We start from the raw sequence: 14693 nt of genomic DNA on the forward strand, positions 1-14693 counted from the left end.
AGGCTGCAGGTGAGGCCCTGAAAAAGGAAGAAAATTCAATACAAGATTTCAAGCCTATGTGAAAGTAGAGAGAATGGTATGACTTCTATGTACCTGTTACTCAGCTCCAACATACAGCAAGTCTTATTTCTTCTGTACCTCTGTACTTTGAATCTGCAGGTGCCCACTTTCTTTTTCTTTTTTTTCCCCCCTCAGACATTAGCTATTTTGCCCTGTAGCATTTCCCATATTCTGGGAAGTCATTTAATAAGTTTCTCGAGCTTTGTGGTCTATATAAACTCTCGGTTAACTTTAGAATCTTGATCAGATTCAGATTTGATTTTTGGCAGGAAAACTACTAGGTGGGGATGGACTTCCTATTGCCTACTCTGGAAGTAGAACAGATGACCCTAGATCATTAGGCATTTGAGGAAAGTCTCTAACAGGAAAAACAGAGTCAAGTAGCCTGGCAACAAAGTAAATCAGAGGAGTAAAGACCATGCCAGGAGGAAAAAAATCTAAAAAGTCCTAAAATAGTAATATTCTCTAAGAATTAAGGGAGATATTACATCCATGAAACAAGCTAGAAAAAGAACATTCAATCCAGGTGATAGTTAATGTTTACCATAAAATTCTTTCAACTCTTCTATACATTTAGAAACTTTCACAACAAAATGTTAGGAAAAAAGAACATTTAAAGAACAAAAAGAGTTCTCATGGTGCAGCGGGTTAAGGATCTGGCATGGTCACTGCAGCAGCTCCGGTCACTGCCGTGGCACGGGTTTGACCCCTGGCCCAGGAACTTCCACATGCATCAGCGTGGGCTAAACAAACAAACAAACAAACAACAAAAAGAAGTGTTGGGAGTTGTTAGAAATATGATAGCGGATTAAATACTCCATAGAGCAGTTGGAGGCAGTCTTCCACAAAGTGGAGCAAAAACGGCAGAGATGGGAAATAGAAGATGAAAGATAAAAGTCCCACCTAGAGGTCTGGATGTAAAATAATAATAGGAATTTCAGAAAGAGATAGCAGAGGGAACTATCAAACTGTCTATCAAGAACTAGCAAAGAAATCAAAGAATCAGCAACTAAATAATTCAAGAAAATTTCTCAGAACTGGAGGTATATAAAGGATAAAAATAGTTCCATAACAAGATACCACATGGTAGATTTTCAGAACATTGAGGACAAAAAGGGAATGATGTTTCCAGAAAGATTAAAAATAAAATAAAACAAAAGAAGCATGCAAAAAGGATCAAGGATCATAACAGCAGTGGATTTCTCAACAGCCATGCCGGCAGCCTAGAAGGCAGTGAAACAGTGCCTTGAAAATTCTGCAGCAACATGATTTCCTCCAACCTTCCATTCTATGCTCAGCCAAATGATTAAGTAAGTGTGGAGACAGAATGAAGACATTTCCAGACATGCAAGAAGCCAAAAATATTATCTTCAATGAGCTCTTTCTCAGGAAGCTACTAGAAAATATTTTCTACCAAAATGAGGTAGGAAACCAAAAAAGGGAAATTCATGGACTCTTGAGTGCTAGTTTCTAACAGCAGAAAGTGGTGGAGGGGATCCGCTGGGTGGGGGTGAAGGAATATTCCTGGACGTTGTTGTGCAGCAGATCTTTAGAGCAACCAATGCAAGGCAGGCAAGTCAGGAGATTCCAGGAGCGGAGATGGTGTCAATAAGATGAAACTGATAGAACGGCTAGTATATCTGAACATGTCGAGAGTATATTTACCCACTTAGGGGAGTGTTGAAAAATAAGTTACTTATAAGGACATAAAAATTAAACAAACGAGCAACTAACAACAGCAACAATGACTAACCTCCAGAAAAGCAAAATATGCAAGAAAAATAATCATTGTATACCATAGTTCAGTGGTCACCAAGGTTTAGAATCTCAATAATGTAAACAATAAATATTGATCAATCCATATCCAAAGCAGAAGGACCCAGGGTGGGGAGGGGGGAGAAAAAATGCGTGTGTGTGTGTGTGTGTGTACGTGCACACACGTGCGCGCACACACTTGATTTCTATCTCCCAGTTGTGTGTTTTTTGTTTTTTTTTTTTGTCTTTGTCTTTTTGTCTTTTTAAGGCTGCACCTGCGGCATATGGAGGTTCCCAAGCTAGGGGTAATTAGCTGGTAGTTCCCAGCTAATGAGCTGAAGCTGCCAGCCTACAACGAATCCTTGATCAAGGCCAGGGATCAAACCTGCCACCTCATGGTTCCTAGTCTGATTTGTTTCCGCTCCTCTCCCGGTCTGTTTTTAGTCCTTTCTGTTTCTTTCTCTGACTGTCTTTTTCAGACTAATGTATTTCCTAAGATCCCTATAATGTACATCTATTAGAAAGAAAATGTATAAAGGTTATTACAAAGAAAGGGTTAGGAACCGTGTCTCCAGGCACCCTCAGCTCTTCTTAATTCACCTTGGACTTAGCATCTGTGAATTTTTCTGAACATTATTTGAGCCTTCTTACCATTTCAGCATGTACCCCTGCTTGGACATGATGGGTTCCACAAGGTCACCCTGCTGTGCAAAGTATTCTTTAATAGAACCATAGAATCTTACACTTTCATTTAGTATCTCTCCAACCCAAAGGATCCCCTGCATTCAAGAATTTTATGGCATTCCCATTGTGGTGCAGCAGAAATGAATCCAACTGGGAACCAAGAGGTTGCCAGTTTGATCCCTGGCCTCACTCAGTGGGTTAAGGATCCAGTGTTGCCGTGAGCTGTGGTGTAGGTCGCAGATGCAGCTCGGATCCTGCATTGCTGTGGCTGTGGTGTAGGCTGGCAGCTGTAGCTCTGATTGGACCCCTAGCCTGGGAATCTCCATATGCCGTGGGTTTGGCCCTAAAAGACAAAAGACAAAAAAAAGGAGTTCCTGCCATGGCTCAGTGGAAACTAATCTGACTAGGAACCATGAGGTTGCAGGTTTGATTCCTGGCCTAGCTCAGTGGGTTAAGGATCCAGCGTTACCATGAGCTGTGGTGTAGGTCACAGACATGGCTAGGATCTGGTGTTGCTGTGGCCATGGTATAGGCCAGTGGCAACAGCTCCAACTAGACCCCTAGCCTGGGAACCTCTATATGCCATGGATACGGCCCTCAAAAAGACAAAACACAAATAAATAAATAAAAATACTTTACTGTTTTTCCATATGCAAAAATTATATTAATTTCCCATTAAAAAAAAGAATTTTGTAACATGTGTTCAGGACAATGAGACTGAGGCAAGGTCTGTAAAGGGAGCAGTGGGTGCCAACCTAGAGTGCTTTAGGATCAGAGGGAGGAAAGGGGCTGGTGAAGAAAGCAGGGAAGGGTGGCCTAGGAAGAGATGAGGCTGCCTCTGAGGAGGCCAAGGGAGGACGCATCTTACTGGGACGGACGCATCGACTAACCTCCCGAAAAGCAAAATATGCAAGAAAAATAATCATTGTATACCTCTGTTGTACCTCAACATAATAAAGGCCACATGTGGCACCTACTCAACAGAGAAATAGGTAACCTCATACTCAACAGTGAAAAGCTGAAAGCTACCCCTCTGAAACAAGGAATAAGATAAGGATGCCCGCTCTCACTATTCTTATTAAACACAGTAGTGGAAGTCTTATCCAGGACAATTAGGCATGAAAAAGAAATAAAAGTCATCTAAATTGGAAAAGAAGGAGTAAAATTGTCACTCTTTGCAGATGACATGATTTTATATACATAGAAAACCCTGAAGATGCCACCAATACTAGTTATTATCAGAAATAATAAACAAATGTAGTAAAGTTGCAAGGTACAAAAATCTGTTGTGTTCTATACTCTAACAGTGAGCTAGTAGAAACAAATTAAGAAAACAATTTTATTTACAACTGCAACAAAAAGATACCTAAAATACCTAGGAATAAGTTTAATCTAGGAGGTGAAAGACCTGTGCACTGAAAACTGTAAGGTATTGTTGAAAGAAATTGAAGAAGACACTTTCTTCGATGGAAATGTATTCATGCTTATGGACTGGAAGAATTAACACTGTTAACTTGTCCATATTATCTAGAGCAATCCACCTCTTCAGTGCAGTCCCTACCAAAATCCTGAGGACATTTCCCACAGAAATAGAACCCCAAACACTCCAAAATTTGAATGGAACCACAGAAGACCCTGAGTAGCAAAAGCAATCTTGAGGAAAAAAGAACAAAGCTGGAGGTATGACACACCCTGATTTCAAAGTATATTACAAAGCCATCATAAACAGAATAGGCTTTTCTGCCCGCTCCCCCCTCCCTCCTCCCCCGGAGTGCCGCTCCGGCTGCACCGCGCCCGCTCTGAGCTCCTGGTTCCTGCTAAGCTAGCGCCGCCATCGTCTCCCTCCAGCCACCATCATGATCATCTACCGGGGCCTCATCAGCCACAATGAGATGTTTTCCGTCGTATACCAGATCCGGGAGATCGCGGACGGGCTGTGTCTGGAGGTGGAGGGGAAGATGGTCAGTAGGACAGAGGATAACATTGATGACTTGCTCATTGGTGGAAATGCCTCCGCTGAAGGGCCGGAGGGCGAAGGTACTGAAAGCACAGTAATCACTGGTATCGATATTGTCCTGAACCATCACCTGCAGGAAACCAGCTTCACAAAGGAAGCCTACAAGAAGTACATCAAAGATTATATGAGGTCAATCAAATTGAAGAACAGAGACCAGAAAGAGTAAAACCTTTTATGACAGGAGCTGCAGAACAAATCAAGCACATCCTTGCTAATTTCAAAAATTATCAGTTCTTTATTGGTGAAAACATGAATCCAGACGGCATGGTTGCTCTGCTGGACTACCGTGAGGATGGTGTGACTCCATATATGATTTTCTTTAAGGATGGCTTAGAAATGGAAAAATGTTAACAAATTTGGCCGTTGGGATCGGATCTATCACCCGTCGTCATAACTGGCTGGCCACTGCTTTTCATCCACAAAACACCAGGACTTAGACAAGTGGGACTGATGGCATCTTGAGCTCGTTATTTTGACACTGATTTTTCTTTGGAGCGGAGGCATTGTTTTTGAGGAAAAAAAAACATGTCATGTAGATTGTCTAAAAATAAAATGCATTTAAACTCAAAAAAAAAAAAAGCACAGTATTGGCAGAAAGACAGATGCATAGATCAATGTAACAGAATCGAGACCTCAGAACTAAACCCATGCATATATGGGCAATTAATTTATAACAAAGGAACAAAGCACATATAATGGAGAAAGGAGTAGAAAGGATAAGCTCTTCAATAAATGGGGTCAGGAAAAATGGACAGCTTAAAAATGAAACTTGGAGTTCCCTGGCAGCTCAGGAGGTTAAGGATCCAGCATTGTCATTGCTGTGGCTTGGGTTCTACCCCTAGCACGGGACTTCTACATGCTGTGGGCATGGCCAAAAAAAAAAAAAGGAAAAAAAAGAAAGAAAAAAGATACTAGACTACTATCTCATACCATACACAAAAATCAATTCACTGTGGATTAAAGACTTAATTGTAAGACTGGAAACCATAAAACTCCTAGAAGAAAACCTAGGCAGCACACTCTTGGACATCATTCTTAGCAATCTGTTTCTAGATAGATCTCTGCGGGCAAGGGAAACAAAAGCAAAAGTAAACAAATGAGACTAAGTCACACTAAAAAGTCCTGCACAGCAAACTAGCAACAAAACAAAAAGACACCCTTTCAAATGGAAGAAGGGTTTTCCCAGAAAAGGAAGCAGAGACCCTGGGGAGGGGTTGGGGATGGTGGGCTGGGAAGAAAGGATCTTAGCCTTTCAGCCGAGTGTGTGTGTGTGTGTGTGTGTGTGTGTGTGTGTGTGTGTGTGTGTGTGTGTGTGTCTGTGGCAGGGGACAGTCAGTGAAAGGGCAAACATAAGTTTGCTGGGAGTAGCTGGACCTGAGTGTAGACAGATGGATGGCACGTGGGGGCTGGATCTGGTCAGCTCGGCTCTGGAATTTCTCCAGCCTGGCTTGGGAGCCTGGGAGTGGGAATGAAGACCCTCAGTGTGAAGACCATTTCTTGGGGGGTGGGGGTGGGGGTGGGAGGGATGTGCACAGAGGTCACCACTTGAGGCAGCAGCTGCCAGAAGGGATCGGAGGCAAACCTTGGTGTTCCTTGGCACGTGGCGGCCCTCCAATCTCTGCCCTGTCCTCACCTGGCCCCAAAAGAGGTGTCTAAGTCCTCACGCCTGGTACCTGTGAACAAGGCCCTTTTGAAAGTAGTAGTTGTAATTAAGGCTCTCAAGAAGAAATCATCATCCTAGATTTAGGGCGGGCCCTAAATCTGGCAGCAGGTAACCTCATAAAAGGAAGGAGAGAGGGATTCAAGACCCAGAGACACAGAGGAAAAGGCCAGGTAAGGACAGGGCAGATTGAAGGGCCGCCACGAGCCAAGGAGCACCAAGGTTTGCCTGCAGCCCCAGATGCTAGGAGAGACTCGTGGAACGAATCCCCCTGAGACCCTCTAGGAGGAACCAGCCCTACTGACAGCTTGGTTTCAGGCTTCCAGCTTCCACAACCGTGGGAGAATAACTTAGCTGTGCTGTTTTGTTTCCGTGGTTTTTTTTTTTTTTTTTTTTTTTTTTTTTTTTTTTTGTCTTTTTGCTATTTCTTGGGCCGCTCCCGCGGCATATGGAGGTTCCCAGGCTAGGGGTCTAATCGGAGCTGTAGCCACCGGCCTACGCCAGAGCCACAGCAACGCGGGATCCGAGCCGCGTCTTTGACCTACACCACAGCTCACGGCAACGCCGGATCGTTAACCCACTGAGCAAGGGCAGGGACCGAACCCGCAACCTCATGATTCCTAGTCGGATTCGTTAACCACTGTGCCACGATGAGAACTCCAGCTGTGCTGTTTTAAGCCACCCAGTGTGTAGTAATTTATTACAGCAGCCCTAGTGACTAGTGAAGACAGAATGGGTAGAAAGATGTCCTGAGGCTGAAGGGCTGGTTGGAGGTGGGAGGCGACGAGGGAGCCCAGTGTTGCCATCTTGGGCTGCCATCCCTCTCTCTCCACCGGGCTGTGCCCCTCTGCCTCCATTCACTCCTGGCCCTGACTCAGAGGCCTCCCCTTTCCACTGTTCCACCTCTCCTTGCTTCTCTGCCAGGGCTACTTTATTATTTTTGTAGCTTCTTGATGATATTTATTTATTTATTATTATTATTATTTTTAGGGTCACCCCATGGCACATGGAAGTTCCCAGGTTAGGGTTTGAATCAGAGCTACAGCTTCTGGCCTACGCCACAGCCACAGCAACGTGGGATCCAAGCCACATCTTTGACCTACACCACAGTGCACAGCAGTGCCGGACCCTTAACCCCTCGAACGAGGCCAGGGATGGAACCCGTATCCTCGTGGATACTACTTGGGTTCGTTTCTGCTGAGCCACAAAGGGAACTCCTATTTTTTTTTTCTTTTTAAATTTTCTTTTCATTAGCGTGTAGTGACTTAGCGTGTTGTGTCCATTTCTGCTGTGCAGCATAGTGACCCAGTCATAAGTATATACTTTAAAGCACATTTACTTGCATCTCCCAGCTTTGTGGTGTGCAGCTGGCAGCTATGTTTTCTCTCCTGCAACACCTTTGGTGATTTCTCCATCTCCTATCTCCTCTGACCCGTGGAAGCACTTGTATACAGGAGGTGCTTAATAAATGTTACTTATTCTTTCTTCAGAGTCCCCTCACTGTTGCCCTGCTCCTTTCCCTGCTCCAGTTGCATCAATACCAAAACCCTGTCTACCAAAACCCTGTGGGAGGTGAGAGAATGTCTCCCCCTGCCCCGCCGTGATGTGTCTCCAAGCACATGCCACCCTCAGCCCCGAGTTCCCCAGAGGAATCTGGTAACGTAGGCATCACCCCACGTGCCCTCTAATCCCTCTCTCAGTCACTTGTGTATAGACCTGGACAAGTCACTGCACCTTCTGCTCCTTAGTTTCCTTTTCAGTAAATTAAAAGGGTTGGAGGAGGTTCATTATTCATTCCTGCAATCATTCAGAAGCTATCGGTGTTCCCGTCATGGTGCAGCAGAAACGAATCTGACTAGGAACCATGAGGTTGCAGGTTCAATCCCTGGTCTCTCTCAGTGGGTTAAGGATCCAGCGTTGCTGTGAGCTGTGGTGTAGGTCGCATATGCAGCTCGGATCTGGCGTTGCTATGGCTGTGGCATAAAAAGAAGCTATCTATTGACACCTTTTGCAATAAGACCTATGAATTCAAGGGTGAACGAGACACAGTTTGCGCCTTGCAGCAGTTCACATTTTATAGAAGGAGACAGAAAGAGTGGTAAAAACTCAGCTAGGGTGGTGCAGGGCAGGGAGGCTCCGAGGAGGGAGTGGCCAGGGCACCAGGGGAAGGACTGAGAAAGACTTCACAGGCCAGGCGAGTCTTTAAGCTACTGTTCTTGGGGATCCTTCGAGGTACAACATAGGCTTTCCTCCTAGAGAACAGATTCTGGGTCCAAAAAAGGAAGACTCTTCCAACAGAACTGTGCACAAAACAGGCTTCAGGGGAGGGCCCCCTGTTGGGAGGAGTCTCTGGCAGGGCTGTGACAGGTGCAAGGATCCCCAGAGCCTCTGCTAAGGGTCTGTATCCAGAGGAGGGCCAGCCCCCCTTTTCGATGTAGAGGACTGAGATTTCTCACTTACCTGAGCTGCGAGCAGCAGCCCTGGTGTGAACTCCCCCCCCCCCCGCCCCCCGCCACCGCTAACACACACACACTCCCTGAGCCATCTGAAAGAACAAAAGGCAGGCAAGGTTTGGGTGTCACTGTTATTTTTATTCTTATCTCCCATCAGTCATGGACCAGAAAGGTGAGGCCAGGGAAGGGAACACTGTGGACCCTGGGAAACTTGGAGCAACTGAGGCCAGAAGGACTTATGTCTGGGGGCGTGTCTCCGCCCTCAGGCACTAGAGAAAAAGCTCTGAGGCCAGGTGGCACAGGAGTGGTATCCAGCAGACAGGTAAAGTGTCCAAGACATGACAGTGGTTGGACTAAGGGAATAGCAGGAGGCTGATGTGGTCCAGGGAGGTCTGAGAAGAGCCAGGAATGAAAGCCAGTGGCCAGATCCTGCTCGCAAACCTCAGGCTTCCTCCCTGTGAAAGCAGGCCCTGCTTTTCCTCAGGATGCCACCAGGGGGCAGCAAAGTGCCTGTGTGCAATCGCAGGTGGGCCAGGGAGGGAGAGGGGGAGCTTTTTGGAATAAGGGTATCTGCCTGATCTTGACTCCCCTGGGAGAAAGAGTTGAAGGTGGAAGAACCAAGACTCCTGGAGCTTCCCCAGGCGATAGAGAGACCACACCTGAGCCTGGGAATCGGTGCAGGAGGCCGGGCACTTGAGTGTACCTCCCTGGCCCCTCATCTACAGTCCCCAGAGGGATCTCTATCTGCCTTCCCCTCAGTAAGAGACCTTGGACTCACATCCCAGCTGGGAAGATTCATGGCTGTCTCCAGCTTTATAAAATACAACCCACCCCTTCCTGGCCTCAGCCCCACCCCTGCCAAAAATGTGAGGGGCCAGCAGGCTCCCCTCTTCCTCTGTAGCTTGTGGCACCTGCCCAGCTTTGGTTTCGCTGTTTCTCGTAATCCCACATTCCTGTTCCCCCACCCTTTCTCTTTCCAAGACCCATCCAGGTGTTCCTGGGGCTCCTCATGGCCTCAGCGCAGGTGGAACCCAGGGGCCTCAGCCCGGGCTCTGCTGCCAGCTTGTGGCGTGTCCTGGACCCCTCCCAGGACCCAGAAGAGGAGACTCCATAGTGTACTCTGCTTTGAGAGGGCCTGAGTTGTTCTGCCCCATTGTTTACTCATTCACACTTTGCCAGCTCAGCCTCAGAAAAGCTTCTTAATCCCCAGCTTCTGCATTAACTGGCCCAGGAAGAGGAGGACTTGGACAAGTGGATTCTGGGAAGCATGACCAAGGCCCAGGCTGAGAATTCCTGGCTAAGGGGTAGGGGAGGTAACCCTTTTAGAACTGGAACTAGAGATTAGGAAGGAAAGAGAGGGGACCTTGGAGAAGTGATGGCCACTGGATAAGCAAGTCTGTCAAATTGGTGTTCCGGTGCCTCTCCCTGCGCTTCTCCCTGAGCCGCCCTGGCTGTGGTCTTCCATCTCGCTGATAGGAAAACTGCATCACAGACAGCAAGAAACACTTGCTTAAAACCAGGAGCGCGCTGGCAGCGTGGTTGGAAATCAGACACTGGAATCCTGCTTCCCAGCTTGTGTCTAGAAGTTGAAAACTACCGCATACAAAATCTGGTGGTGGTCGTTGGTGGGGGCGAGGGGTGGCACTGAGAACCGCAAATCCCCCGACGTGTCAGGGCCTGGCCATCCAGTCTCATTTCAGCCCCCACCTAGACTGTTAGCTCTAAGACCTTGGGCCAAGCCTCTTCATTGTCGCAGCTTCCCTCCACAATGGGGCTGCACAGGGTACTGCCTTTGCAGGACTGTTGTGATGGATTAATTTGGACCCGCACACAGGACGTGTTCCACTCCTGCTCCCAGCCGCCTTTAACTCACACACAAACACCACCATCCATTCTTGGTTCCCTCTCTCCTCAGACCCAAGATGGAACAAAACGTCAAATGCTTCTGCAATATTTTTTAAAAGCTAGAAATAGGAAGGGCCTTGGGGTGGGGGCGGGGGGAAGGGCGGGATCAGGAAGACATAAGTGACAAACTAGTTACCCTCCCCAGGGGCAAACAGAACCATGGGCATATGAGGAGAGAGGCAGCTCTGGAGGGAGAGGCAAGGAAAGGTCCAGGTATCCACTCTGAACCTCCCTGACTCCACCCAGTAACTTTCCACTGGCCCAGTGAGCTGCTGACCAGTGCAGGCTGCACGCTTCCCCCAGGTGGGGCCCGCTGGTCCCCTCCCCAGAAGGACCCGCAGGGGGCCGGGTGGCTGACGCACACCCTGCCGGAGATCTCAGCCGCCTAGAGGCTGATAAGGAGACTCGACCCCATCACAGGGGACCAGCTGGAGGGACTTGCCCTGGTTGTTAACATCGGCTGGATGCCTTCCCAATTGGAGAGATGAGGAGATAAGGGGTAGAGTGGCTGAGGCCTCTGGGCTGAGTGGCCAGAGAAGCTGGGAGAAGGGACAGGGGCACTGCCAGCTGAAGCCTCTGGGAGGCCTGGCTGGGGAGAAGCCAGCACATGGCAGCAGAGGGGGGAGGGTGTAGGAAATAAGGGGCCGAAAGGCGGGGTGGGGTGGGGCTGGGGACAGGTGGGGGCCAGGTTCCCTCTTTCCAGGGCTGGCTCAGCAGCTGGAATAACCTCCCTTCCTCAGAATATACAGGCCTTTTGGACTGTGGGAGCAGCCCGGGGTTTGGGAGGATGTAGGGCTCAGCCTGCCATGCCTCCTGGGAGGATGCAGGTCTGGGTGAGCCCTGGCCTCCTCCCAAGCTGCTGCTCCCGCCCCTCTTGGAGTCCCAGGCCCAGCCCCACTCAGGAGCAGGGCCCTCGGCCCCTCCTGCTGCCCCAGCAGTGCTCTGTCATGACCCAGGAGGGGAGACCGAGGCAAGCACGGATGGCACTGGCTCTCTGCCCTTCTCTCGCTGCCCTTGGTCCCCAGGGCTCAAGTGCCTACAACAAGGCGCTGGTCGCAGAGCTGAGAGAGGATGTGCAGCCCGGGACTGCCATACTGTTCCCTGCCCCGACGGAGCGCCCACACCCTGGCTCCCCGCTGTCCTGCCCAGCCCTTCCTTACAGAGCGTCACGGCCTGACCTGGAAAGGGGGGCAGGTAGACACAGGGTAGTGTGCCCCAGCATCACGCAGTGGTGGCAGCCTCGGCAGGAGGTGTGGTGGGGGCACAGCCTCGGCCAGGCTTCCTGGGGTCTCTTTCCCACATCTGAAATCCTTCCAGGCCCCTCCCACTCATCCTTGGGTCCCCTGGAACGCAAAGGGGCCTCCAGCCTCGACCATCCCAGTTTGGGAGATGTAATGGGGGCGGGTGCACAGGGGAGGGTGTGACCTGGGTTCTGCAGGGCCCCTGATGGCATGGGTTCAAGCTGCAGAGGGTGAGAATGAGGTCTGGGCTGAGGGCAGTGAGCGGGCTGGCCACAGGCTGGGCTGGCAGCTAGCTTTATATCTGGGCTGGCAGGAGCGCAGGGCGGGGCAGAGGACCAGCAAGGGGGCATTCTCTGAAGGGAGGAGGGGGTGGGAAGGGCTCCTCATTCCCGGTTGGTGCCAAAAAGCTGCAGGAAGAAGGTGAAGATATAGATGATGTCTAGGTAAATGTTGAGGGCGCCAAAAATATACTCCTCCGGGCTCAGCGAGTGGCGCCGGCTACCCATCAGCAACTGGGTGTCAAATGCCAGGAACTGAGGGAAGGGAGAAGAGAGAGAGGGGTCAGAAGGTCCAGTCACTGTGACACTGACCACGGGAGCCCAATGTCCCCACCCAGGCCCACAGTGCTTTTGTTATCAACCTGCTGCCTGGCTGCTCAGTGACCCTCCTGTAACAGCCCCAAATCTGGAACTTTCCTAACACCTTCCACCCCTAATTCAACACCTATTTACTGACCACCTACTATGCACCAGGCACCAATGCAGCAAAGAATGAGATGGACAAGATCCCTAACCTTGCAGAGCTTATGAGTCTAGCAGGGAAGACATTGTTAGTATGATGAGACACCAAAGAGAAACACGCGGTGCCACAGGGAGGTGGGGGCGCTGGTAACAGGAACCTAACCTCTGTGAGCGTGGCAGGGGTCAGGGAAGGCTTCCTGGAGGAGGGGACCTGGAAAGCTGAGGCATAATCTTCGTGCCATTAGGGCCCTGCTCTTGGAAGATGAACCAATGCTCCAAGAAACAGCGAGCAGAGAGGGGGCACCTATGTGCTTTACAGACAGCTTACTTTGTCCTAATAACATCCCTCTCCAGTAGGGAGTCTATCATTCCTAGAGGAAACCAAGGCCCAGAGATGTTAAGTACTTAACGAGAGTTCCATGGCTCCCAAGTGGCAAAGCCAGGATCTGAACCCAAGCAGACTGGCTCCAGAGCCCCCTTGTGTAGCCATTCTGCTCTGTGGCTTACAGGCAGCACCCAGGGTTAAGGTGTCTCCTGCCAGGAAACAGGAGCTCCCCCTGGAGCCCCAGCAGCTTGCTCTGAGCTCTGAGCTGCAGAGACAGTGAGGACCACCGTGCCTGCTTTGGGGGCTCACTCCTTAGTGGGGGACACCCACAGATGATTACAATAAAACCCGGTAAAAGCTACAATAAGGGCTGATTGGGCAGGAGGAAGGTGGCCCAGGAGAGGTGACACTTACCTGGGGCTTGAAGGATAAGCAGGCGTTTGCTAGACTAAGCAGGTCCCCCGGAGGTGAGGGGAGCAGTGTGAAGAATGAGGACTCAGTGGGGCAGGAGCAGTGGGGCAAAGGGACAGATGGAGAGAGGCTGGAGCCCAGGGGCCAGAGGGTCCCAGAACGAGCAGCCCCAGATGTAGGACCTCAAGGAACGTCACCTGAGAGTGAGATGGGGGTGATCGCAGGTACAGGCTTGAAAGTCAGACCGACCTGGAGTCCAGTCTTGGCTCTGCTACTCACTAGCTCGGGGAGCCTGACCCAGGTGATTTAGTTGCTCTGAGCCCATGGGTCCCAGTCGGCAGAGGGCTGATGAGTGTGCTCGCCTCCTGAGGCGGTTGTGAGGGTGAGATAATGCGTGCAAGGCGCCTGGCACACTGCCTGACACATGGTAAGCACTTAATGAATGGTGGCTATTAATGTGGTTTTATTGTTATTATCTGCAGGAGAGGTGCCCTCTTGAGAATGCGTGTATGCTGCTGCTGAGACTCAGGTGTCTCCTGCCGCTCATATCTCTAGGGAAGCCTTGTGGCCTTAACAGAAAGCACAAGGAGAACCACACTCAGGGCTGAGGGCCCTCCCTCACCCACCCCCGTGCAGGGCATGAGAGCACAGGACCGGAGTCAGAACACCTGGATTTGGGGGTCTGTCCCTCGGAACTGTCACCCACTTGACCTCAGTGTCCTCATCTGCAAAATGGGACAGTAATGACGACCACACCAGGGGGTGGCTTTGAGGGTAAATGGATGGCAATGCATGTGGCATCGACTATCATCATTCCCCCGTGTCGTTTCACCCCATCCTACTCTGCTCCTTCTCAACTTGACGTGGGTTCCCAGGCAAAATTTCCTTCTGCAGTGAGAACAGGCTAGGAGAGGGGCCAACTCAAATGCTAGACAGCTGCCAGGAGAAGTTAATAAACTGCTGATCTGCCTTACCCATCAGTAGCTTGCTTGGTTGATTTCCCAGAGCCTGGTCACCCCTGGGTGAGCTAATGAAATCAAATCTCTCAACCTAGAAGGCTTGGAACCTGACCCGGTCTGGGGGTGACCTCTCCAAGGAACCTCCTAGAGCAGCCAGCTGGCTTTTCTCTTGGAGAGAAGAGGAATGAAACAGTTTCTGCCTCTGGCCTCTGGCCATGGATGCTTATCTACACAGTGCTCTATGGGACGGCCGACCCCACATTTCAACCCCACTGCCGGGTACCAGCCATCACTGCATCCTCATGCCTGCGAGTCAACTGACTGTCCATTCATTTATTCCCAACAGTATTTATTCAGCATCTCCTCTGTTCCAGGGAACTGACCTTCAGAGCAGGGACAGTCTAATGAGAGCAAAAGACATTAGCAGATGTTACCTTAAGAGCAGGGGCTCGTTAAAGGGGAAAGGAACTCTGTCATCTCCCT

At 49.8% G+C, this 14693-nt stretch overlaps 1 protein-coding gene, 1 long non-coding RNA gene and 1 pseudogene across 7 annotated transcripts in view; 2 read left to right on the forward strand and 1 right to left on the reverse strand.

Moving 5' to 3' along the window:
• LOC102167177 overlaps positions 1–14693 on the forward strand; it is a 43921-nt gene that overhangs the window by 8964 nt on the left and 20264 nt on the right. The window lies entirely within an intron of this gene.
• Positions 3868–5095, forward strand: LOC110260659 (annotated as a pseudogene). The gene has a single exon (XR_002343938.1). The product of XR_002343938.1 is annotated as a translationally-controlled tumor protein pseudogene (transcript).
• The window catches only part of FAIM2 (Fas apoptotic inhibitory molecule 2), a 33701-nt gene continuing 27754 nt past the window's right edge, over positions 8747–14693 (reverse strand). The window contains exon 12 of the mRNA XM_003126120.5: positions 8747–12308. Coding sequence (XP_003126168.5) covers positions 12159–12308 — 150 coding nt within the window. The 3' untranslated portion in view covers positions 8747–12158. The remainder of the gene's footprint in view (positions 12309–14693) is intronic.

The sequence above is a fragment of the Sus scrofa genome, chromosome 5, assembly GCF_000003025.6.
Source record: "Sus scrofa isolate TJ Tabasco breed Duroc chromosome 5, Sscrofa11.1, whole genome shotgun sequence".
NCBI lineage: Eukaryota > Metazoa > Chordata > Mammalia > Artiodactyla > Suidae > Sus > Sus scrofa.